General features: G+C 39.7%; 1 protein-coding gene across 2 annotated transcripts; it reads right to left on the bottom strand.

Annotated features, from left to right (window-relative positions):
* Positions 1–550: 550 nt before the first annotated feature.
* Positions 551–27,361, bottom strand: Magi (membrane associated guanylate kinase, WW and PDZ domain containing protein magi). Of its 2 annotated transcripts, none has more exons than XM_074102555.1 (22): positions 26,234–27,361; positions 23,087–23,286; positions 22,166–22,272; positions 21,313–21,412; positions 20,252–20,383; positions 19,957–20,086; positions 19,470–19,645; positions 19,191–19,321; positions 17,933–18,040; positions 17,286–17,397; positions 16,379–16,495; positions 13,993–14,123; positions 13,208–13,424; positions 12,403–12,522; positions 10,586–10,712; positions 10,302–10,419; positions 9,537–9,672; positions 8,026–8,150; positions 7,013–7,098; positions 5,212–5,301; positions 3,411–3,538; positions 551–2,082 (listed from the first exon to the last, which is right to left on the bottom strand). In XM_074102555.1, the coding sequence occupies exons 1-22, from the start codon at positions 26,431–26,433 to the stop codon at positions 1,910–1,912; spliced, it is 2,964 nt and encodes a 987-aa protein (XP_073958656.1). In that variant the 5' UTR covers positions 26,434–27,361; the 3' UTR covers positions 551–1,909. The 2 variants fall into 2 exon arrangements, with proteins under 2 accessions (XP_073958656.1, XP_073958658.1); XM_074102557.1 differs by lacking the exon at positions 26,234–27,361 and adding an exon at positions 24,350–24,430.
* Between the last annotated feature and the right edge of the window lie 306 nt (positions 27,362–27,667).

Raw genomic sequence — 27,667 nt, 5'->3', positions numbered from 1 at the left:
ACTATTTCTGTGGGCTATACCTCCAAGTCCTCAAGATACAGGCTCAGCCTAGTTTGAGGACCGTCAGATAGTTAATTCTTGTATAATTTATGTGTAATGTTTTAAGCGATTTTTTTTTATTATAACTGAGTGTTTGCGCGAAAATGCTTACGTGTGTGTCTGTTTGTTCTCTTCTTCAGCTCGCATTTCTTAACCGGTTCTAGTGAAATTTGGGCAGTTTCGAATAATGTTACAATAACTCGCGTAGTCTACAGTTCACTAAACTACATGTAAAAATAGGAGTAACAAATGATGTACTATGCTCAAATTAAAAATTGATTGAGAAAATGGTATATAAATATAATCTAATGTATAATGGAAAACTGAAAACCTCTAGGGAAAATGAACACTAGGTGTGTTTGGAAGTTAATTATTCTTAACAACTAATTTAGGTAGAAATATAAGGCACAGTATCTTACCTATAAAGCTTATGTAAATTTGGACGGTATTTACTTAAAAATAACCTGCAAGTTTGCTTGCATTCAATTGAATCGACTGGCAAAACCACAACCATCAATGTAAGGGTTGATCTTAAAGCTCTCTCCATTTTATCATATATATAACAAACATATAAAAAAGTAATGATAACTTTATTTTATTTCATATATTTTGTTCTGTATACTCGGTATAGCGAATAAACTTCAGCTTTACGAGAATATATTCCATTTCTAATGCATTTTGACACTAGGAAATTCTTCAGATATCTGGCAAATTATCATAATTTTAAAATAATCTGACTCTTAATATTTACAAGCTTCCGGTATGACCTGTCAAACTAAAAATATGTGGAGTTGTGTGGAATGTCCGAACTCCAAGTTAAGTTATCAATTTTAACACAAGAACGATTTGAGACGCGATTTGGGATGCGAAAGATGATCATTTGACAACCACAGTTTTTACACTGTGTCATAAAATTATTCCAGAATATACTAGCAGACAATTTGTCAAGTATGACTAAACCTAAAATATACCGGATGAAATCGGAGACACTTTGTAATTTCCATAGCAATTTGAGTATATTCATGTTACCACAAAAACTTGACAGAACCGTGTTTCAGATTCAGGTGTTTCAGATTTATCTAAGAAGTGTCCAAGTTTCTTGTGGTAGCCATGTGTATCACTTTGATCCTGTTTCACCACTATCTATAAAGATCCTGTTTTCCCGATGAAAATAGATAATGCACTATAACTGTACTACAGTACCCGAGGATAAAGATTGCACATCGGTCTTCGGAAAAAGACAATTGGCTGTTCATAACGATTTCCGAACACTGGCGACTAGTTTACGTCAAATTAATGACATGTAAACTTCGGATATCTATAGAGCTGTTGCAACTACTAAAAAAAGGATAGTTCCCTCTTTCTCCGAAAGATGCCATCGTACAATTTAGTTTTTTTTTTTATGGTATAGGGGGAAAACGAACAGGCGGACCGCCTATGGTAAGCGATTACCGTTGCCCATGGACACCTGCAACACCAGAAGAGTCACAAGTGCTTTGCCGGCCTTTAAGGTAGGAGTACGCTTTTTTCTTGAAAACTTGAAGGTCATATCGGTCCGGGAATATCGCAGGCGATAGTTCATTCCAGAGTTTTGCTGTGCGAGGCAGGAAATTTCTTTTTGAGAGGTTTCAACAACTCTTTATTATATTTTATCATCTAAATGCGTCCGTACTCTTGCACCTGTACAACGACTGACAAACGTCACATAAGTAGTGTGTGACAACGCTCTACGAAGCCGAAATTGCCGATGTACCGATGGCCAGGTACTATACTACTATGTAGTGTATACCGTTGTAACTTATATTTGTGGTACAGGAGACCGAGTGGTCTCTTATTTCTGGTTAGCTAGTGGTGTAACAGTGGCTCAGTGCTAATCGTGCGGCGGCATGACTGTGAGAGTGACGGCGCGATGCGAGTGCTTGATGAGGGCAACGACCTCGGGATGCGGCAGGTTGCGCACCGACGTGTGGTTGATGGCCACGATGGTGTCCCCCACGTGGAGTAAGCCGCAGCGCGCGGCCGGCGAGTTGGGGATCAGCTGGCCTGCAAGATAATACATAAATGAATGCCACGGGACACTTGACACCAATTGACCTAGTCCCAAAGTAAGCAAAGCTTGGGTTATGGGTACTAGACAATGGTGAAAAACTTAAATTAAAAATAAAAAAAAACGCTGAAATAAAAAACGCCGCCAAACAAGACAACCAAAAAGTAAAAAAAAATTATGCGCTACCTACTACCTGTTGCCCGTGACTTCATCTGCGAAGAATTCGTATATCCCTATCCCGCGGGGACTATGCTTATTTCCCGCTAAATTTGCCTAAGTTAATTTAGTATAAGTACCTAGTAATATTTTTTTTATCTAGGCGTCGTCGGTGTCGGGGGTCTAGGTTAACAGGAAACTAAAGAACATATGTTGTATTTTTTAAAGTATTAACCTTTTATTAACGGGCGTTTTTTTATTTTTGCTTTGCTGCTGTATGTACATGTGTATGTGGTCATGCAGTTTCTCCGCCTCCACACAGTACGAACATACCCAAATATCGCATAAACGGCTGCTCGAGTGTTTTGTTTTTACATTTGTAATCTGAGGCATTTTTGTCTACAGGCCTGTAATCACTTTGATTAGTGATTAGTGCAGGTGATTAGGAGAAAACATGTGTGGACAGCAGTTGTTAGTGTTAGCCACTAAACAGAATTGGACACTACTCGCACTACACACACACCTCACTAATCAAAGTGAATACATGCCTTAACCACAAAACACAGATAGTACAGAAGTCAATCTCCTGTATGTCCTTCACTTTTCATACCTTCGCTCGGCGGACGCTCTAACGTTGTCAACTATGGCTTATGCACCAAAAAACTATCGTGGTAGTGGCACTCGTATCTAGTTGTTTGATTTATTGTTTAGAATAAAAGGGGAAGAATGGAAATATAAATTAATAACTAAAATATTTTAATGTCAATGTTATATTATAAATTTGTCACAGAAAATATCTTGCGACGATTTCGTTATTGGCGAAATTCACGATTATTTAATTAAAACAACCGTCCACTGAACAGATATAATAACTTTTTTTTTGTTGCTCCATTATTGCACAAAAAAGTTCACAGACGCGTGTCTCAAGCGATGGCACTCGCGCTCGCACTGGTCCCAACCGGTCCGAGATACCGTGTCCGTGAGCAGTGTCTACGTGTGCGTTGCTCGAGCGCACTTGTATGGAGATTGATTTCTGAACTATCTGCGTTTTGTGGCTTAACACACTTAGAATCACTATCGTTTTCACCACTGTTCTTTAACACGCGAATGCAACCGCGAACGTCAGCGGGTCAGACAATACGGCCTCAGATGTTAAAGCGGCACTGACCGATGGTGCTGGTGGCCTTGTTCGAGGAGGATATGACGACGAAGCCGAAGCCCTCGCCGTCCTCGCGCGTCACTGTCACGTCGTACGGCGCCGGCGGCCACGCCGCGCCCCCGTACGGCCCGCCGTAACTATTCACAAAGAGATCATCATCATCACCATACACTGCATAATGCTGTTCATAAAAAATCTGGAGACACTTCCACCTACTAATATAAACAACGGGTTGCCTAACTTTGTGATGTGACTATTATTCTTTTTGAAAGAAAGAAAGAAAGAAAGAAAATACATTTATCACAACACAAGACACAACAATAGTATTAAGTACAAATAGACAACTACGAAAGTATTGTCATGCGGTTTGAATAGGACACTGGCTCAGCATAATGCTGAAGCGTTAATAGCGTTTTTTTGATTCTTTTAGATGATAATTGCACAACAAGGACATAAAAATCATGTGTGCCCACGATAGGGTTCTTAAATATGTAGAAATTTGACAGATTCTATTGAAATTTTACTTTACATATATAGTTAATATTAACATTATTTTCCACTGTATAATGTTGTTCATAAAAAAATAAATGGAAGAAATTCACATAAGTTGTAAGTACGGTCGGTTCCCTAACTTACTTTTTCCTACTAGTTGCATAAAAAAGTGGATACTTATGTCAGGGCACCGACTGTACTAGGCAACGTATCAAACTCTACACTAAAAATGTGTATGGAATGGAAATAAAAATGTAACAAGTTGCCAAATGACATGTAATCGCTGTTACAATAAATTTCAATCTTGTTCAATTGGTTACTTGACAAATATTTTTATTCCGTCGCTGACTTTTTAAATTATGGAATTAATTAATTGTTCCAAGGATTTTTATACAATAATGGTTTAATATGTAATAATTTATTTTATAATCTAATTTACAACGTCACACATTTCTATTTCTACAATTTTATAGCGGTCAGAAGGTCACCGACGGTGCTGGCTATAAATCAGCGCTGGAGCGATTTAAGCGTCAGCATTTGTTAGAGTTTAAATAAAATATAACACGTAATGTAGACATGTTTTATTTGCTAAGCACATCTTGAAAGTGATCACAAATGGATATGTCAATAATGACAATATTATTTTTCTTTACTGGACATAAACAACAAAACCTTAACAGCATTATGCTGAGGCAGTGTCTGATTCACAACTGCAATGACACATACTATCTATACTATCGTACTTAATAATATTGTTGTCTTGTGTAGTGTCTATTGTTGTTGTTAATAAATGTATTTCTTTTTTCCTCTCATACAAGTACAGTCAGCATCAAAAGTAGCGCATCACTTTTTTGCTTTGTCGTTTTAACACATTGGTCACGTTGCTGTCAAACGACAAAGTACAAAAGTATGCAGCTACTTTTGATGCTGACCGTACATCATACGCGAATACATAGTCCTCTGGTTTGAGAAGGCTTTGGTTGTGCCTGCGAGGGCCAGAGCGGATTGTAAGTGGAGGAGTTGTGTAATGCTAGTCCTAACTATCACTAAAACAAATACACAATTTTGCAGGTGGTAGGACCTTGTGCAAGGTCCGCCCGGATTGCTACCACCATCTTGCTCGCTAATCCTGCCGTGAAACAGCAGTGCTTGCACTGTTGTGTGTCGGCGTGGAGTGTAAGACAGCCGGTGAAATTACTGGCACTTGAGTAAGATACTCTTAATCTTAATCTTAGGCCTCTAGGTTGGCAACGCATCTGCAATACCCCTGGTGTTGCAGGTGTCTATGGGCGGTGGTATAAAAAAAACTGTTACTGACTTGGGCATGGGTGCAGCGGTGGGCGGGTAGACGGGCGCGGGGTGCAGAATGTTGTACGACGCTGGAGACATGTGTATCCCTGGGTCGGACCTGTCACACAACACACAAGGTATATCAAAACACAAGGCCAAGGTGGTCAAAAATATCGGTACATGCACTTTGGGGTCATTCAAGTATTACCCCCTCCCCTCCACATTGTCAGCGAAAGTCAGGAAAACGCTAACCCCTCCCCCCTATGCTTACGTAAACATTGGTATATACATTAAGATTGGTTTTTTGGACTGGTTTTTCTATGCATCTATATTTCAGTTTGTATTTTCAAAATTAGTATATACATTTTAAATCTATTCAAGTTTCTTTATTGTTATTCATGTGAAGTTGTTGCAAGTAGGGTAGCCATATTTACTTGAATTAAAACCTACTACATTTTGCAAAAAAAAAAACAAGAAATAATAAATCAATATTGCTGACGTAACCGCCATCTCAACCCCCCCCCCACCCCCCCCGGTCCCTAAGTCATCAAAAATAAGCAAAGCAAAGACCCCCCCCACTCCCCTTCGGTGCTTACGTAATACTTGAATGACCAATTTAACCCTTAATAAGGTAGAGGCGATTTAGCGACATGCATTGATTTGGAAATTCAACCTTATTGTTTTAAGAATAAGTTACAATATTCATTGTAATTATTGAATAATACTATTAGCTTTAAATATATCCTTTGCTAGGTATGTATTCGATAGCTGCTTTTGATTCTGTGGTAGTATGCTTAAATCTATCTATCTATCTGGATCCATATAAAAAAGCGGCCAAGTGCGAGTCGGACTCGCCCATGAAGGGTTCCGTAGTAGCAAGTAACATAATATAAAAGTTTCCTTTACTTTACGATTTATGACGTATTACAAAAAACTACTTACTAGATCTCGTTCAAACCAATTTTCGGTGGAAGTTTGCATGGTAATGTACATCATATATATTTTTTTGTTTTATTAACACATTTTACCACTTTGGAAGTGTCTCTCGCGCAAACTATTCAGTTTAGAAAAAAAATAATATAAGAAACCTCAAAACATTTTCGAAGACCTATCCATAAATACCACACACGTATGGGTTAGATGAAAAATTTTTTGAGTTTCAGTTTTAAGTATGGGGAACCCCCAAAATGCATTGTTTTTTTTTCTATTTTTGTGTGAAAATCTTAATGCGGTTCACAGAATACATCTACTTACCAAGTTTCAACAGTGTTCTTATAGTTACGGAAAAATGGCTGTGACATACGAACGGACAGACAGACAGACAGACATGACGAATCCATAAGGAATCCGTTTTTTCCATTTGGCTACGGAACCCTAAAAATAAATCGCCGCAATGTATGTACGCTTATAACTTGCGAACGACGGCACCGAATTGGATAATTATTTTTTTGTTGATGATGATGATGATGAGTCCTCGGCCCACGTCTCTTCTGTGCGGCTTGCGCCTTACGCTTCGTTTGAAATCCCACTAATATAATAAATGCGAAAGTATGTAAGTCTGTCTGTTTGTTTGTTTATTTGTTACTACGTCACGTCTCAACCGCTGAACCGATTTACATGAAATTCGGTATACAGATAGTTTGAGCCTCGGGGAAGGACATAGGATAGTTTTTATCCCGGGAAATTTTATAGTTCCAGCGGGATAGTGAAAACCGAATTCTAAGCGGATGGAGTCTCGGGTAACGGCTAGTTAATAATAAGCCCAACTATAAGGACCAAAGACTATAGTTATTTTATGTGTAGGAGGCTTCACGAATAGGGTAACTTACGTGAGCTGGTGCTGATGCTGTGCGGGCATGTTCGGCAACCCCAGTTGCTGTATGTCGGCGCGGTTATGTCGCACTCCTAACGTCACCTGAGACATAGTTTCAACGTACAGTCAAGGGTTATATATGTAGGTTTCCAAGACATAAAAATATCTGTACACCTTCATGTATGACAGTAATCATAAGATCGGTGTAAACATATTCGGCGCTACGGCAGTATAGATATTTATGCCTTTTAGTACATAATTTGTAGAATTACAATACAATACAATAACTCTTTATTGCACACCAACACATAGCAAGCGGTGAAGGAAAACATCGTGAGGAAACCTGCACAAACCTGCGAAGCAATTCAATGGTGCGTGTGAAGTTCCCAATCCGCACTGGGCCCGCGTGGGAACTATGGCCCAAGCCCTCTTGTTCTGAGAGGAGGCCTGTGCCCAGCAGTGGGACGTATATAGGCTGGGATGATGATGATGATGATGACATAGCAAGCAGTACAGTAAACACAGGTATATACACAAAGACTTTCTGAGGTAAGCAATAGGCGGCCTTAACGCTTCAGAGCGATCTCTTCCAGGCAACCTACCTACCCCTATAACCTATACCTATAATAAATATAAGATCGTTAACCAAATGAGTAATTAATAATTATCGATATTTGAAAGAAAGAAAGAAAGGTTTATTTTTGGCTCCATAAGTACCACCTAAAACTAAGACTAAAACTAGCACTAAAACTATGTTACTTGGTGACACGGCAGGATACCAAAAAGTGTCTCCACTCAGCATGTGTTGCCGCACATTATGTGCAGTAACGCTGGTTTTCTGTGGAGCCCAAACGTTAATTCAATAATTGATTCCGTCACAGTCACAGCACTACCGCCTTCTACAAGATGACCATGAACTCGGGTGTCTATGTCTACTGTAAGCCTCCCCCATCCGAAACACTCGGCGCTTCAGCTAAGAGCTTGGCCGGATATTTGGCAAACCACATCTGTATGCTATCCAGTACTCACATGCCCCCTGGCGGCCGCCTGGCACACGTAGGCGACGGCGAGCGCGTGCGTGGCGCCCGCGAGCGACACGCCGTCCGCCGACGTCAGAAGGTCCCCGGGACGCAGCAGCCCGTCCGCAGGCCCTCCTGTTAAGTAAAGGTTTTAGTCAAGTTTTCAACAATTTCTGTGCTAGGTACCACCGAAGTTTTCTTAAGCTTGAAACAGTGCTTGAAATGCACGTTAACATGAAAATTTCGTATAGAATACTGCGCCACGCTGATTTCCCGCACAGTATTCTATGCGGACTCTTTCATGTTAGCTCGAATATTACAATCGGTACCGCCACCTCTGCTACTGCTGTCGGTGCATTTCAAGCTTTAGACCGAAGCCGCACTACGGCTAAACCGCCGTAAATTTGTGAATCAAGTAAACTAATGCAAGCGGCCGCACTGGCGGTTTTAAGTTTACTTGTCCAAAAGTCACGCTGTTATTATACTCATGCCTATAAACATCACAATTCACAAAAACAACACGACTCACGATCATATCACACGATTAACACAGAATATGGATAACACACACAATACAGGATTTAAAGATAAGGATTCAGGATTTAAAAATTGTCACAAACGGAAATATGTATTTTTATGCATTTAATATGGTTGCGGCCACCCTTGCCAGAAGGGCCGGGCTGAAAATCAGCGCTGAATTTATCTTCAGCATATGCTGAGACCGGTACCTATTGCCAAGATTAGTTTTTAAGTTTTTGTTTTATTTATCTTCTTTTTTATAATGTAACTAGCATGGCAATAAAGTTTTATTATTATTATTATTAAAAACCGCGGCGGTTTAGTCGTACTGTGGCCTCGGCTTTAGACTTGCAAGAAAATCTGTGCAAGTTGCATTACATCGCGAGGCCGTAAAGCAAACGGGTTTGGGGTGGTCAGACGAGCGCAGCAATGTAATACAACATGCACGATTTTTCATGCAGTTATGTTGAATAAGCCTTTATTGCCTAGTGTAAACCATCAGTTTTAGTAGTTCAATTGATACTCCGAGATAATACTAAATTCAACTATACCAAATTTCAGTCAGTCCAATAGTTTATTGAGACTGAGGAAGGGCCGCGACATACACACGGAATTTCGCGAAATTCCGATTCGGAATTCCGTAAATACATCACACACATACGTTTATTTCGGGTCCATATCGGCTCGCATACTTATTGGAAGTCCGAATGTAATGTTTGTCAGAACGATCGTTTGGCAGTACTCTTTTTTCTCTGAACCCAATATATAATATATATAGTTTTCTATAGGATGACTACTGAAAAGTATGTGAAATTTGGCGCTCCCATTTATTTCAATTCTGTACACACAGGCCACCATGGGGAATTCCGAATCTAAAACTACTGTTTGTATGTGATAGGTCCATAGATTTGTATGGATTTACTGCGTTCGGAATTCCCGTTAAAACGCACACATGCTCTCCCTGTCTTCGGTCTTATTACTAGTTCTATGAGCAGTACTAACCTGGCACAACGTAGCCGACGGCGATGCGACTGCCGTCCTCGGTGCCGCCGACTATACGGAACCCGAATCCGGCCGCACCGCGCGCCAACCGCACCAATACATCCGCTTCCGGTTCTAACGCGCCCCCTGCTGACACCTGCGACAACATAACCAATTACAAAGATAATTTATTGAATCAGGCGTTACTTTGCGGAGGTACATATCAATGAAGCATATTTTGGCCTAGTCAAGCGTGCTCTGAAATTAATCCAAAATATTCGGAATATTTGAGTAAGTCTGGCGAACGATTGTTGCTCAGAAGATGAGCTCTGGTTGAGTTCGAATGCGTCAGTGTAGTATAGTGGTGGTGATAGATGGGTTTGTGTGATTTGTATGTGTTCTTACAGTGTGGAGGTGGAGGTGGAGGAACTGCATGAACACAAATTTCTTGCACACTCGTAGACGTAGCTAACATAAGGTTGCAGCTGAACAAGTAATTGGCTCAGTTAATAAACAATTTAACTATCACCAGTCAAAGTAAACGCGTATCGGGCTATGGAGAGAGCTATGCTTGGAGTTTCTTTGCGCGATAGAATCCGGAATACGGAAATTCGTCAATTAACTAAAGTCACCGACATAGCTGTAAAAATATGCAAGTTACTGGCAATGGTGGGCTGGTGGGCCACAGCACTCGAAGAACAGATAACCGTTAGGAAGAAATGTCCTCCTTGTTGTTCTAACAAGTTTTCTATAGCTATGCTACATAAAAACAAAACGTTATTTTACCTGCGGATAGTTTCCAACGTAGATCGAGTTCTGTTGCGCCATATTGTCGTCGTAGCACGACGGCGACCGCCGCGACACCGGCGAGTGCATGTGCCGGGATGGCGAATTTTCTCTATGCCTGTAAAATGTTAAGTGTTTTTATCTCAACTTCTTGAAAACCGACGATTGGTTCGCTAATAATCGGGATCGAATCGAACCTTGCACCTAAAGCTTTATAGTCACCTTCTCTAAAAACTAGGCTACCTGTTTGCACTAGTCTTGGTAAGCACTGGCACGGTATTTACCTCATGGGCTCCTTCCCCCGGGCGCTGCCAGAGTTATTGGAGGGCGAGCGGCTGTTCAGGCGCGCCGACGGGCTTAGTAGACGCTCCGACGCGCTCGTGTTGCTCGGGGACTGGCTTCGCAGACGGCCTGGTTAAAGTCAAAGCAATTTAGGCTTATGACCTACTAGTGCTTACTCGCGGCTTTTCACACGTAAAACGAGATTTTTAAAAATTCCCGTGGGAATTCCCGAAAATTATATCGTGGTTTTCAATCATGTCATGTCAAATTTCATGACTCTAAGCCCAGCGGTTGTTGTTTCGAGATTTTATCCCTATCCCGTGGGAATATCGGCATAAAAAGCAACCTATGTTTTATTCCCTATCTACATACCAAATTTCATCCAAATCCGTCCAGCCGTTTCAGCGTGAAGGAGTAACAAACACACTCACCTCACAAACTTTCGCATTTGGCCAGACATTGCGTCAGAACGAGAGTTGTGGAGGTCAAGAGGGGAGGCCTTTGCCCAGCAGTAGGACACTACACAGGCTACTTTAAAAAAACATTAACCTATATAATTTAATTTAGGTTTATGGCTTATTTAATTCAATGGTATGTGTGAAGTTCCCAATCCGCACTTGGCCCGCATAGGAACTACGACCCAAGCCCTCTCATTCTGAGAGGAAGCCTGTGCCCAGCAGTGCCGGCGCCGTTCCATCAGACTCTCGCGCGGCTTGTGCTCATGAATGTCAAATAAAAATCTACCACCGGTTCGAAAAATCCTCTGCTGAAAAGAATCCTGCAAGAGTCAAGGAAGTATAAATATTTTTATTAGATTTACAACGTTTTTTAACCTTTACACCGCAACAAAACAAACGAAGTGACGTGCTCTGTACGCCACAGTAAAACCAGCGACATATCAACTTGATCTTTAATTCCAATGCAGAAGGATTAATTTCGAGTTGAATGTTGGTCACGTATATGACCGTGGCGTGTTAAGAGGTTATTGATTCACATCACAAGTATTTAATAACACAATAGATTCGCTATTGGAAGTAAGGGATTGCCAATGTGGGTCGGTATATTTCCAAATATCCCTGTCCATGATATAATCATTAATTTCAGAATACGCCTTAGATGTTAACGTCTATTTGATAATATATTTGAATTGAACAGAGCCGGTGCAGCATCCGAAACGGCTGAAAAGACAAAAATATCCTAGTCTAGGCACCGAATATGACTGTCCCATTCGGTGTCGAGACCCTTGGTCCGTGGGGTCCTAGCACTTTATAACTTTTTAAAGAAATTTCTAAAAGATTAGTACACACAGGTGACCGAACAGCTGGCAGCTTCCTCGGACAAAGAATTAGCCTAGCCAACATCTTCGGGACCTTGCCTAAGGGGTACTCTTTTAGTAATTTGTTTTAGTTTTAGGTTGTATTTTTATTTTATGTAAGTTTTTTATTTTATGTAGGTAGGTTTGTTAGTTATGTTATGTCTGAGGAGAAATTTAAGTTAAATATTGTATTTTGTTATTTTGTACCGAAATAAAATTTACCTTTGAATTTTGTATCTGTTTGTTCACTTATATATTTTGGAATTTTATTATAAAACGTACTTATCCGATTTCCAGAAAAGACTTTTTGGTTTTAGCCAGTCTGTAAAATGGAACTTTAAGCATTCCTCTGTTTCTCTCTGTTGAGCAACAACTTTGCACAAACAAGCGGCCACCAGGTGAGATAGAATCCATAAAGCTGTATACATTTAGTTGGTGGCAGTAACCAGTCCTAAGAAAACATAACTACGCATACTTTTGTCAACTTTCATCTTATTATATTACCAGTTGAATTGGAAGGAGAGTGAGGTCTCATCCTGCTGGCGGAAGGCGACTGCGCGTGCGGCGGTAAGCCCCCCAGCGCCGCCGTGGTGGGGGAATGGAGCATGCCGTCTTCAGGAAAGCCTGTAACAGCAATAGGAGTCAGCCATGGCAAAGAGTAACCCCCAGAGATGGCAAATTGTCTCTATGCAGCAGGACAAAAAAAAACAAATATTATAACGTAAGTAGACTTTTATTCTTACCGAAAAACATTGCAGTAGGTACCGCACTCACAACTAAAGTCAACATGTTTGAGTCCAAGTTTGATTTGGTTGCCCAGGCACTTGGAATTATTGTTTCCATTTGACAGTCCGGAGTGCACGGCCAATATGCCTCTAACCGTTCGGGTTTTTTTATCGACGGACGCACCGCGCACCTATCCACAATTTTCTAACTACAAGGTTTTGAATATAGAAAAAAATACTGTGACCATTGGTGTATCTGGGTTATTTGTCAGGGGAGGGCCTGGCCCGGATTTTTATGTGAAGATATCAGTATTTTACAATTTTGAATCGCTACCCCAACATCCTGGGGTGGGCAGCCCACCCCATCTCCCCCTCTAGTGACTGTGACGTAACTTAATGTTTATCCATTCAAATACTTTTTATATAATAATATCTTATAAGATTTGTGCACAAAATCAAGGTTAAACTTTATGTCACTAAAGTATCCACGGACGGTTTGAAGCATTTTGGTTTTGCATACCATGGTATCGTCGGACTGTCAAATGGGTATGATGATGTCATTCACGCTATACCCCTTTCCTCACCTCCATTGTCGCTGCTGTCAGCGACACTGGCGTTCCCCCTCCAATACGCCGCGTTCATGTCCACATGGACGGTGGGCGTGGGCACCTCCCCCCAGTTCCCGTTCCAGCGCTCCCCCTCCCACCCGTTCCCGTTCTCCCACTTCTGCCCGTTCTGTTCCCACGTGTTCTCGGCCCAAGTGCGTATGTTGTTAGCGTTGTCTACCCACGTTTCTCGCTCCTGTTGCCAAAAAATTAGATTATTTAGTTAATTTTACACCCTACTAATATTATAGATTTGAAAGTTTGTAAGTCGGTTTGTTTGTTTATTACCTCATCTTTTTTACTCGTAAACAACTGAATCGATTTAGATGAAATTCGGTATACAGATAGTTTCAGTCCTGGGGAAGGACATAGGATAAATAAATAAAATAAATAAATATCACGGGACAATTCACACCAATTGACCTAGTCCCAAAGTAAGCTTAGCAAAGCTTGTGTTATGGGTACTAAGCAACGGATAAATATAATTATATAGATAGAGATACTTAAATACATATTAAACACCCAAGACCCGAGAACAAACATTCGTATTTTTCATAGAAATATCTGCCCCGACACGGGAATCGAACCCTGGACCTCAAGCTTCGTAGTCAGGTTCTCTAACCACTAGGCCATCTGGTCGTCCATAGGATAGTTTTTATCCCGAAAAATTGCACAGTTCCCGCGGGATGGCCATATACGAATTCTATACATTTTTTTATTCATTGTGTGTTTCTCTCTCTCTTTGTGCGTGTGTGTGTGTGTACCTGCCACTGCGCGTGCTCGGTATAGGGCGCGGCGGGCAGCGTGAGGCGGCCGCCGGGCGTGCTGCTGCGCCGGCGCCGCTCCATCAGACTCTCGCGCGGCTTGTGCTCGGGTACTGCGTATGTCGCTTCCACTGTCAAATACATGCGTGTTAAGGTAGCGATCAAGTATTACGTAAAGGTGCAGACATACTATTTAAAACCCGACGCCATGCCACGCCTGCGACACGCCATCTAATGCGTGTCAGTACTAATCCGTCCCATATATTTATTATGGTCAGGTGCAGATAGAACATGCGCCGGACGACGTGGCGTGGCGTCGCGTTTTAATAGTATGTTTCCGCCTTAACGCGGTTAGGGGGGAGGGGGGTCTTTTAAAACGTTACGATGTGTACAGGGGCGGGAGGGGGTTTCGAACAACTTTAACGAAAGTTTCTGATACAGTTCTTTAATTACCTGGTAGAAATACAGGAACTCTAACAAATAATAGAAAACGAAATCAAAATCTACAGCCAATACGGTATTTGACTATTTTTTTATACGTTTTATAAATTAAAACTTCACAACACCTGCTATCGAATAGAGAAACAATTTTTAAGTCATCTTTACAAATAACAAAGTAATAAAGGTTTGAAATTCAAGATTAGGCAGAGACATGTGACGTCACACGCAAGTAGCGCCATACTTGCTGCACAGAGAAAAGCGTTTGAGAAAGAGATAGGTACGTATACAGATTTTTCAAAAAACATTATAGTAATAATATTTTTTTATTTCAGACATAAGTAGTACATATACATGTGTTAGTAGGCATTATAAATCCAATTTTCAACCGATTTAAGTTTTCTCTTCGCTAAACACTGTCTGTATATCTATATTTTCATAATAATATATACGACATAGCAAATTCGTATTCGTTAAAAAATGTGACCAGGAAAACGCTCGAATATACCCTCAAGTGGTCATTCTGTACTTCGTAAACAGGACAAAGAGATAATAATTGGTTAAATAAAGTGTTTATTTCTTATTGCGGATTAGGTTGGAAGGTTGAGAGGATTTGGTAGGTATTTTGGAGTACAAGGTTTCATTCAGAGCTAGCTCACTACGCTTAGATTATTAACTTACAAATGTAATACAAACGCATGGCTGCAAAAAACAAATTCAATTAATTGATTTATTTTAATTAATTTCAATTTAAATAAAATATCGATTGTATCACAGTATCGAAAGTTGTTATACCTATGGTCAAAATGTCTAAGATTGAAATGTCGATTGATTAAAATATCGAATGAGTAAAAATATCGATAGCCAATATGTCTAAGTTGTAAATGTCAACAAATTTGAATATCAAAAATTAAAATATCGTACATACAAATCTGCTTTATTTATTGCTCCTTTCTCTAAATAGCATTTATTTTACATAATCTAGTCATTTTTAGCACTCGTCGGCCGCTACCGCGGCACGCTCGCTTCGCTCGCTCGGCTCGTGCGTTGTTGTGGTCACAGTTCTAACCTAACCGAACCAAATATTTTTGGTAATTTATGTTCAATAGGTTAGGTTAGTATTGCGTGAAGGCGCGAAGCGCCTCAACTGAGCGGAATAGGAGCTCCGCCCCAGTCACGTGATAGTTCATACATAGGATATTCGATACTTCGATATTTATAAATTTCGATGTCACTTTTCTAGATAAAAATATTTTCGATATATTGGACGTAGGTTATCTAACCATTCGACAATATAAACTCGTAATTTTAATTTTCGATGGTTCGATACAGTCGATATTTAAATTTTCGATATTTTGTAAATCGATATTTTACCCATAGGTATTTTAACTTTCGATATTCAAATATGTAACCCTCGCCTTATAGTGTTTTTTTATTATGAGAAGGAGGAAAACGAGCAAGCGGGTCATCTGATGGGAAATGACCACCGCTGCCGATGAGTACCAACTAGGTAGTCAAGGAGTCATTGGTCCGTTGCCGGCCTTTTAAGAAAGTATGAGCCCTTTTCTTGTGACTGAAAGAATTGGTGAAAACAATTGTTATTCCAAGTATGTTAGACAATAACTGGCCTGTGTCCAGAAGAAGAATTGCGAAACTGAAGTGGCAATGGGCGGGGCACATTGCTCGCAGGACTGATGGCCGATGGGGTCAAAAGGTTCTCGAATGGCGTCCGTGGACCGGGAGACGAGCTGTCGGTACGCCTCCAACAAGATGGAGCGACGACCTGGTTAAGATCGCGGGATCGCGGTGGATGCGAAAAGCACAAGACCGGTCTGAGTGGAGAGCCTTGGGGGAGGCCTATGTCCAGCAGTGGACGTCTTTCGGCTGACATGATGATGATGATGTCCAGCAGCGGGACGTAGGCTGAGAAGTTATTGATACCACTTACCAGAGTTCATGGCGTTGAGCCGTTCCCTGATCGAGTCTTGCGCGTGGAGGGAGGGAGAGCGCAGCTGCTCGGCTGTTGGCGTCTTGCTCCTGCCCAGCTGACTGCTGGTCACTGCCGCTGTTAGCACAGATTAGATGCTAAGCGATTTCCGGTAGTTTTAATCAAACAAGCAAGTAAGACTTATTTATAATCAAAATACCACCAACGAGACTTATCACGCTAACAACGCTAACGCTTGGTGGTATTTTGTCTATGAGTGAAAATCACGAAAGTTTAAAACGTTATGAGACTCATTTAGACTCCGATTAAGAACATAAGTATTTAATTTATTTTTATTTATGTTGAAAAAAAAAACTATTTAGGACACTTAAATAAGCCAATTTTATTTGCTTGCAACGGCATTGTCTCGAAAATACAAACTGAGACATGGATGCACAGAAAAACCAGAAAAAGAGACCAGCACTGGTGTAGGGGTTATAGCATGCAGCACGGATTGCTGAGGACCTGGGTTCGATTCCCAGTGCTGGTCCATCTCAGTTTGTATTTTCGATATGGTTTCACAGGATACCCGTAAAAGTAACAAATTTGGAGTTGAAATAAAAAATACAAAGAGACTCCAAAAAACCAATCGGCATTTTGTCTGTTTTTAGTGAATTCAGTTATCTGTCACTAAGGAGTCTGTGCCAAAAACTAGCGCTGAAAGTAGCACTGAATAAACGACGGTTCTGCGGCATGCTGCCGTGCTAGTTGTTTGAGCCCAGATTTTGATGTGTCGCAAAATAGACGAATAATAATATTTCTGAGCATAGATAGAAAATTAATTAATTGCAAGTTAACAGATAGAATGTATGGGCTCCCCCTATGTCCAACAGTGGACGTCCTACGGCTGATGAGATAGATTATTTACTTGTGGCAGGCTGCACTCTAGTGGCGGAGCGGCTCCGCGGCGCACGCGCAGCGTTGTTGCGGCGCCACACGCGTATTGTTGTCTCGTGCATCGCCGGACAGTCTTTCAACACCTGATGTTAAACAATAGTATGTTGTACAAGTGCATAAAATGCGTTATTTCACCCGAGGTGTCTATATCTACCTGAGCTGCAAGCGAGCGTTGACAGTTAAGTCTACTTAATTCTCAACTAGGCGGAATTGAAGCTCCGCCGAGCGGAGCTCCGTCGACTTTGTCCTATAGTTCTATTAGACAAGTCATTAGTGAGAAAACACCACCCAATTATTTATGATTTCGAAATGTTTATGCAAACTGAACCGTTTGACAAAATGAAATTTGATAAAAATATCAGTTGGTAAGCAAGCAAGTCATTTTCTAAACTCATTGGGTTTGCGTTACTAATATTTATGAACAGTTCATTTACCAAATAATAATTTGGCAAATAAACTTAAAAGTTAGGAATAATTGTATTCTCTTTCTCAAAGCTTATGTCTAATAAAATTAGTGTTTTGTCTCGTTAATTGAATAAGAAACTGAGCCCAGTACCATATTAATAGCTAGTACTAAATCAGTAAAATTTAACAACAATGTGCAAGTCGGTAACTCACCTGCACAACCCTTTGGTGTGGCGCGTGTCGCACGTCCGTGTCTCCTATTTGCAGCAACAAGTCGCCTTCTCGGAGCCCCGCGCCTGAACAACGGCTGCGGTCCAACACCTGTACGACAATATACGACAGTAAGTTTTATGTTAAAAATAGTAGATTGTACAGTTAGGGCATAAAATGCGCCATTTTACCCTAGCTATTCATATTCACCTGAGCTGCAAGTACAAACAACTATCAATAGTAAAGTCAAACGTAAAATGAGTATTATGGATATGATAAGTTGTACAATTTTCTCTTACTTCGATTGCGAGGAAAGTGCACAGCAACAGTGGAAACAAGATGTTCATTTACTATGCACCATTTATTTTTCATGAATTGCTATATATATTACGTAGTTACGTACTCATTAGTATTATCTAGTTATCGTCATCATCATCGGCCTATCTTAGCCCACTGCTGGACATAGGCCTCTCCAATGAGGGCTATCGTTTTTTGTCTCACTAGATGGCGCACTGTTGCGTGAGGTTTTTAAGTATGGCTTTCAAAGTCTGTTATTACGGGCGTGAATACAAAGTTTAGATTAAAATCATATTTAAAACACCCTAAAACCGTACCATAAAAATATCGAGCATGCCACAGTGTTTAATAGTCCCCGTTTTAATCGGAAAAAAGGGAGGACAAAGGTTTCCGAAAGACAAAACTGTCTCAAAACACAGACATTCATTGCCCCGGAACGCATATTTGCCATAATTAATTTCAGATATTGCAAAATATTCACAAAATTATTCTAATTATAAATAAACCGCGTAGCTCACCCAAAAACTATGAGATTTGACATTTCGGAGACCTCACGCTACACTAGCGCCTCTAGCGGCGAATTCATTCGCGATAGCCCTCATTGCACGCCACTGAGCACGATCCTCGGCCACTCTCATCCAGTTACTGCTATCTAGTTTTATCTACTCATTATTATAAAACAAGTTATTAAAAACCAAATTGAAACTTTATTTTAGCTTCTTCGGTCGTGGCTGTTGGCGCCTGATGGTTTTAATCTCAGACGAATTTTTTTCTTATATTCACTAGAGCATAAAGTTAATTTATATCGTCTAGACCAAGGATAAATCTCTATATACCTGTGTTTTATGTATTGCTTACTATTTGTTAGTGTTCAATAGTAATTGTATTGTATAAATACGACTAACTTTACTTTTCAACGGACATAATTTGCAAGCAAACTTATTCCCATTATGTTTTGTCTCACCTTTTTAACTTTTTGGCCGTGCACGCTATCCGCTATGGTAAAGCCGAAACCGGCTGCTCCTCTGCGCAGAGTCAGCACTAGCTCGCGCCCCGGCTCTGTTTGTCCATTGTTGTTGCTTAGGTGTTGGTGGTCTGTAAAGAAGAGTTAAATGAGAAAGTTAAATAACGATCCTGGGAAATTGACCTAACAATACCTGCGTGGGAACTACCCGAGCCTTCTAATTCTGCTCAGCTGTTGGACGTATATGCGCTGGGATGATGATGATGATGGCGGCAGTACCTGTGTGCAGCTGGTCGGCGGAGGGGCAGCGCGGCGGCAGCGGGGGCTCCGGCGCCGGCCCCAGCGCCTCCAGGTCGAAGGAGCGGGACAGCAGCCGCCGCTGCCCCGGGCTGTGTCCGCCGCTGTCCGCCTCGTCGCGTCCGGGGCTCGTGTTAGAGGGGGAGTCCAGGTTGAACCTGACATAGGATAAAAAACATGTCAGGGACAAGAATAGGTAGTTATTAATGCAATAAGAGAGCAACGTTTTTTTCTGTGAGTGTTGATTTTGAATCCCGAGTAGGCTATGATTCTATAATTAAATTGAATCTCGAGCGTTAGCGAGGTTCTAGGTTAGAATCCTGAGCGCAGCGAGGGATTCAAAACACACGAGATGCAAAGAAACTATGGTCTCGTGTGACACATACAACTTTTCACCTCAGAACCGAGATCATATTAAAGTTGGCAAAACAAATAAAAAAATACCATAAAAAATGAAATATCGACTGACCTCGTTCGTAGTGCCCTAGTGAGTTGCTGCATAGCGACGGCATCAGACGTGGCCGGTGTATTGGCGTCCACTGCCAGTGTACTAAGCACCCTGGTGTTAGGGTCTTCAGAGTCGTATGACAGAGGGTAGCCTGAGGAAGGAAACGAATCGTGTAACATCATACATTAACGTGACCATTTTTTTACTACTCCAAAACACTCCTCATATTAAGCTACTTTAACTCCACTCCGCATTATTTTCTCGCTTCGTTCCAGTGGACAAGTTTAAAGCATATAGGTCGAGCTCGGTGACTCACCCCTCGCGAGATGCAGCGCGACGTTGGTGCCTGGCGCGATGCTCTGGAAGATCTGCGCGACCTGCGCGTGCGACAGACCGCGCACGCCGCGCCCCCCCACCCCCACCAGCACGTCCCCGGGCCGGAGGGCACCTGCCGACAAAAACGACACTACGTATTAAAGTTCCCAGCAGACTAGAAACTAAATAGACCTGTAGTTTAGTTGGGTTTTTAATAAGTAGGTCATTGGGAGATATATACAGACAGTAGGGGTATTTCATTTATTATTTTTGTATTCCATTTTTATTTTCATTTTAAACTATGACGTTTAACTATAATAACTATCTTTTTGCGTCAGGGGTTAATAAAATGGAGATTAAGGGGCTGTTTCACGACCCATTGATTAATTTTACTTATTACAAGCTTTTATTTAATTTGCCCTGATCGTTTATTTATTAATTTGGATCAAATATCGCAAGTTAAATCAGACCCACTTCATCCCATCGACTTGAAATTTGGTAAACTTATGTAAATCTGGTGACAATACAATAATCTGATAGTGTTCGAACAAAACAAACAGAGACGGCATCACATTTATCCGTCAAATCTATTTTATCAATGGATGGTAAAACAGGGGGGGGTAAGCCTTAAGTTTTAATGCTTATCATTAGAGACCGGATTATATGCAACATAAAATGCTACAAATATGCAAGATAAACGCTAGAAATATGTTGGATTAAATAAATTATAGAAGTCTTTAATTTTTAAAAGTAATTCAATAATAATATAAAGTTAAGTATTCAAGTAGACGCTAATAAATAATATTTCTATTTCTAAAAAGGAGTTACTGTTCCAAATGTTCAGAAGGTACTAAAATTGCGCCTTCAATCAGTCAAAATACTTCCTTCAATAGTGGCAAAATACCGTTCTACATCCACTGAGGCAACTGGGCAGGTGTTTTATTCAGGTTGCTACGTCAGCACATAATATTGCTGTTGACAATGAATCATGAATATCCAAGTGGCAGTTAAACGCTAGAAGTAATAAGTAGAATCTTGTGTTCCAAAGAGTATCGGTCTTACCATCAATCCACGCCGGGCTGTTGGGCACGATGCTTCTTATTTGGAGGTACCCTTCAGTCTCCGGTAGACCCTCAGCACCTATTAATGTGAAGCCCAGACCCTGCAATAAACATACGAAATTTTAATGTAACAAACTCTTACAATTCTAAAATTGCACTGTAATCAAAACTACTACCATCTCCTTAAATTCTGGGAGCACTATGCATGAGTATGTATTATATTTTTTTCAAGAAAGAACGAAAACCAAGAAATTTTATTCACAACAATGCAAGACAATAATATTATTACAAATAGACAACACAAAGCATAGCGTGTCGATGCGGTTCGTCGGACACTAGCTCAGCATATTGCTGTAGCATTCACCCTCAGTCACAAGCAGTGTGGCATAAAAAAATACAATCAAATTGAGAACCTCCTTCTGTGGCAAAATTGTTCCAACACAATTAATAAAAAAACCGGCCAAGTGCGAGTCGGACTCGCGCACCGAGGGTTCCGTACAAACCTGTAGGTAGTAACATTAAAATTATTAAAAATATTTTTATTATTTTTCCTTTATCTGTGGACGTTGCTTCGTACCAAATTTCAAGATTCTCAGTTCACGTTACCTTGCGAGTTTCGAAAATAACGGCTGTATCTTTTGATTGCGCTGGCTTAGAAGTTTGATTTTTTCACGGCTCAAAGGGACAGTAGACCCGAGTATTTGATATAAGTTTCAGCTTGATACCTCCACGCGTTCCTGAGAAAAAGGGTCTTGACAGACGGACGGACGGACAACAAAGTGATCCTATAAGCGTTCCGTTTTTTCCTTTCGAGGTACGGAACTCTAAAAACATAGTCAGTTAAAAATACAAACCTGTGTGCTCTTAGTGAGTGTGAGGGAGAACCGCTCGCCTCGCAGTTCCCCGGAAGGATTCGCGCCATTCTGCGAGCCGCTACCTCCATTCTCGGGGCCTTTATCAGCTGAAAACCACAGTTTTAATAATGAGCAATATCGTAAACAGTGACATTTAAAACCAGCTTAGGACGTCTACCGACGAGATGTACAGATGACCTGGTTAAAGCTGCAGGTTCAAATTGGATACAGGTTGCTTTCAATCAAAGCGACTGAAGGTATATGTGGGAGCTGGTGCAAGCAGTGAGGGTTGGCAGCGGCACTGTTGCCTATCTTGCTGCTGGGTGGGGATGGGTGTGTGTGTGTGTGTGTGTAGGACGCCTATGTCCAACAGTGGACGTCGTACTATGGCTGATGTAATGATGAAACTTAAAGTAAAAAAATTTTTAAAGATGCTACACGAATAATTATAATAATTATTATTTACTAGCTGCTGCCCGCGACGCCATCCGCTTGGAATTCGTTTATCGCTATCCCGCGGGAACTATGCAATTTTCCGGGATAAAAACTATCCTATGTTAGTTTTAGTCTTATTACTGTACGGTGGTGGTACTCATGGAACCAAATAAATCTTACTTTCTTTCTATGTCCTTTCCCGGGACTCCAACTATCTCCATACGGAATTTTGTCTAAATCGGTTCAGCGGTTGTAGCGTGAAAAGGTAACAGACAGACAGAGAGTTACTTTCACAATTTTATAATATTATAGCAGGGATAATGGACAGGCAGTTTAATGTAGCTGATGCATGCAAAGCATTGTTCACTTGACTTCTAAATAATTTAAGATTAGTGTAATTTATTTTTAACTTTGTGTCAAATTCTTGGTTTTTACACTGTGGCAGATTTGGAAAACTTTTAAGGATTTTCACAAAGTTAACCTTACCTCTTAACCTCCTAGCCTGCAGCACAGGGTTTTCATACTGTGTCCGTCTGTTGATATGGTCCACATAGTACGAGCCATATCTCTCGTCCGTAACCCTCTCCCATCCGTATGGCAACTCGTCCTCTCCACATTCACCGAGGGAGTGTTTCCGGACTCTTGCTAAACGTGGGTCTAGCCAATGAGAAGTACCAGTGTTGTGGCTGCAATAAACAAAATAATATAATAAGTATCATTATCAGGCAATATTTGACTGTTGACCTAGTCAACTCACCTAAACAAACAATTTTTGTTTATAAACAAAATTGTATGCGTAAACATTAGTGTTAGTAAGATTGGTTTTTTGAATTCTTTTTGTATTTTTTATTTCAACTTCAAATTGGCTACTTTTGCGGAAAAGCAGGCTGAAATGTGTAGTGCATGGGAGAAATTTGTGACTAGACTCCTGTCCAGTGTTGGTGTAGGGGTTTAGCACACAGCACGGAAAGCTCTTTTTCGGGTTTTTTTGTGCAATTATGTTTCAGTTATTAGTGTTAGTATTAATGTACTTGAAGCAGTGTTTGTAAATCAGTTTCATAGCCCTTTACCACCATTTTCAGGGATCCCTACCAAAAGGGTGATGAATGAAACCCCGTATTAATGCCGCCACAGTCAAAATAACCAATATACTGCTCAAAATAATACATTATGTGTATTTTTATTGTCCCTATTATAAATAAATTTACACATATGCTACATTAATAAATAATAAATTTTGGATGGAATTCATCAGTTCTTTTTTTTAGTTTTTCTTTATGACAGGAATGTTATCAAATGTATGGTAAATTTTTGTGCTATAACAGTTTTTTTTTATTTAACATGGTCAAACTTTCTGATCACCCTTGCAGCCTAAAGGGGCTACATAGAACAAAGTAACGAACATTTTTTAGTCAAAATTGGGCATAACATCGAAAGGATAGCATTATTTGTTTGTAATAGTTGGTTAGTTTTTATAGCCATCATGTTAGGACTTTTTTTGTTGGTTTTGACTGTATTTCTAAGTAACATAAACCGTAAACAAGGGTTACTTTAGGAAATTTTGGGTGTTACTTTGATAGTTTTAAAATGGTTATAAAAACGCAAATATTCATAGCTCGATTGAGCAAGTGAGAAGTTAGATACCTAATTTATGAATGAAATTGTCTAAAAAAATAAGGACACGGCGAAAAACTGTTTTCCAAAGTAGCACCTGCATTTTAAAGTAACCGTTTTACATACAAAAATTACCTTGTTGATTTTGGACAAGCTATGACTACTATAAACAAAACTTTATTAAATTTACAACCCTTCATCTCACAAAGGTAAGGTCTACCAACATAACTAACAATCTTCACAGTTATGGCTTTCAAAGAGTACTGAATAGCTCCACAGGCCTATTGTGGCTATTTTAATGCATACTATAATAATATTTACATTATTTAGTACACAATAGTATAGTGTAAAAGCAAACAATGTTCTACCATCTGTGTAACATAAAGTGGAGGATTGTTTACAAAAATATTTGCATAGTAAAATGTGCTTTAGTGGGAAAAGTAGTGCAAAGTGTATTTTTCGAGGTGGCTGGTTACAACGAAATTATCATAAATACCTATATATCAGGGCAGTTTGTGCAAAATTTCTGTTTACAAATTATGTAAGACCACTTTGAGTGTTATACCAGTAAAATATTAAACTTGACACCTATTGACCTAGTCCCAAAGTAAGCAAAGCTTGTGCTATAGATACTGGGCATCAGATAACCATACTTAATTTGATACATACATACCTACATTATTAAAACCTGAGATTCGAGAATAAACATCCATTTTTTCATACAAATATCTGACACAACCAGGGATCAAACCAAAGACCTAAAGCTTCATAGTCAGTTTTTCTAACCACTGGGCTATCTGGTTGTTATAATAAATAAATAAATAAGGGGCTGTTTCACCATCCATTGATTAGCGTTCACCAACAATTAAATGTGATGCCGCCTCCGTCTATTCGAACAAAACAAAAAGAGACAGCATCACACCTAACCGCCAGTTAACACTAATCAATGGAAGGTGAAACAGCCCCTAAATATGGTAAATCACCAGGTCGGTATTCATTCATTTCGCAAATTCTAAAACTGTAAATATTTCAGGATTTTTTTCAGGGCCATTGTGTAGAACCCGTTAGGTTGGTTTTATAAAAATCCTGAAAATATTTACAGTTTCAGAAATACTAAACAGTTGCGAAATGAATCAGGTTGCCAAACGTTAGTTGCGAAACATTAGTGAACCCATCAGGTCTGACATGTAAAACATACAGTCATCAAAAATAGCCTAACAGATTCACAATGCATTGATCATCTGTTTCAAGCGTATTTGTATAGATTAACAAAGAAATGGTTAATGCACTGGTGACCATGCATGACCATGTTATACAAGTAAAGAAATCTAGAATCCTTGTGTATCTTCATCATAGATAATAACTAGTGGTTATCTTACCGAAAACTGGCAGATTATCATGTAATATTATATAATATTTGTCCATTTTATATATTTAGTCCATTAAATTGGAAAGAAAGACAAAACCTGGATTCAGGTTTTAATGGACTAAATGACAATGACAAATTAAACAAATTCTAAAAGCATAGACAATTCAGCACAACATGCCATGTCTTAGTTACCTCTGCCTATAATTATCAGAATCAAGTAAAACATTGATGGAGCCACCTTTTCCTAAATTTGAATTGAATTGAAGCTTGGTGCAACTCACACTAAGTTGTTAAGTTCCTATTATTTTATGTGAGAGATGTGATAGCTTCGATCCTTGCCTTGTTTAATTGGAAAAATCATTCAAGTTAATGTCACTTAATTAATTAAAGGAACTTCAAAGAGTAGAGAAGCAAAGGTTTAGTGTAAAAACAGCCAAACACAAACTACTTTCATGAAGCTATGAACATTCTTACTTGTAACAGCTGAGTGGTGTGGAATATTACTCCAGTGCAAACAGCTCAATGTGAGATTTTCAATTCAATTGTTGCAACTATATAAAATTGTCCTTTCAGTTCATTTTTAGAAGGAATACTGGCCTATATTTAATCTGTACTATGTTTCTTGATGAACTAAACATTTTAATACTTACTCTATGAAATATGCTTCTCCAGAAGGTGTAAATGCCTTTTCCCACATTGGGGGCAAGGGTCCAAGGTTGTATTCATCCTCATCTTCTCGTTTAAGTACAGCTTCTCCAGGCCTGACTCCAACTACGGAGCCACCAACTGTACCCGCAGTACCTGAACTATGTGTTGAAATGCCCGCAGAAGACAATCTGTCAGAATCCATTGAGCCTTGAAGTGATAAATCTTGTGCAATTTCAATAAAGCAATTTCATTTCATGCCAATATATTTTGTTGTTTTCCCGCGTTTTAATCTCTATTTCTAATTTTGAACTGGCCCAGACCAAGGTTTTACTTCAGTGTGTTTGTTTTTTTTTTTAATATAGCCTTGCACTGCACTTTACTCATCGGCGAGACATTCCGCAAAAAAACAAAAGAACATCGGCATTCCATTCAAGAATGAGTCATTTTTGAAAACCGATGACTCTTCACTGACTTGTATAATCAAGTTCTATCTACCTGCCTCATAACTTAACCATGTGTAACTAACTGGGTTTTCATTATTTAGTCGTTCATCCGTGTCATAATTGTGCAGTGGGTGCGATGCAGCAATCGACATAATATCTGCACTGCAGGTGCATCGTAACGAACTCGACGGAAATCGAAAACACCCGTTCCCACGACTGCGTATCACTGTTATAACGGTTAATTAGATAACATTAATTGGATTTGCATTCATCACGGCTATGATAACAGTTCCACTTTCTCACGAAAACAGGTAAATTATTCCATTCAATAAAGTTTTTGAAAGTACGATAAGTGCAACAAGTGAGTAAGCAAGCACACAACTACACTACAGCTGTTTATGTGAAGCGATGTTAATTAAATTAATAACACGTTAACGAAATTTGTAGTTTTTCACATCGTATTGACTAGTACACTACACATATTAGATTTTAGCACTATTTTAATGCAATTTTCACTCATAAAACTTAAAAATGCGGTCCGGAAATTAGTTTCACTCTTTGGATCAGTTTCACACCCACATATGAAATTAATAAATACACACTTAGAGTGAAAGAGGTGACACTTTCAGGTGCTTAGTATGGAAGCACTAGTGGGAGCGAGATAGATGATTAGAGGAATGTAGTTCACGCACGGCTATTCCTTTTACAGTTACGGACGTTATGCTGTATTTTTCTGCAACTTTGTCATCTTGAATGTAGAATGTAATAAAATATAACAAAAAAAAAACAACAATACATATACAGGCTAATTTTCGTATAATTACAAGACACCATCAATTTGTTCATGACCGGCTGTGAATACAGTGTCTCGATCTCACTTTATTATTGTCGCCATAGCAACTAGATGGCGCTGTTAAACTTCGTTTTGGAAAATATTACAGCTAGAAATTTATTGAAATTTCAAGGTTTGGATTGTTGAATAGCAAATCAATA

This window comes from Choristoneura fumiferana, chromosome 19 (assembly GCF_025370935.1).
Source record: "Choristoneura fumiferana chromosome 19, NRCan_CFum_1, whole genome shotgun sequence".
Classification (NCBI taxonomy): Eukaryota; Metazoa; Arthropoda; class Insecta; order Lepidoptera; family Tortricidae; genus Choristoneura; species Choristoneura fumiferana.
The sequence above is the reverse complement of the archived record's forward strand: the minus strand, read 5'-3'. Positions and strand labels throughout refer to the sequence as shown.

What these genes read in the sequence shown, in the direction of transcription:
- Magi (XM_074102555.1), bottom strand. Translation starts at nt 26,433, where the DNA reads ATGGATTCTGACAGATTGTCTTCTGCGGGCATTTCAACACATAGTTCA. An exon ending in GCAGGCTAGGAGGTTAAGAG is followed by an intron (nt 22,273 to 23,086) that starts GTAAGGTTAACT and finishes TGTGGTTTTCAG; the next exon opens with CTGATAAAGGCCCCGAGAAT. An exon ending in GCTCAACGCCATGAACTCTG is followed by an intron (nt 14,124 to 16,378) that starts GTAAGTGGTATC and finishes TGTATTTGACAG; the next exon opens with TGGAAGCGACATACGCAGTA.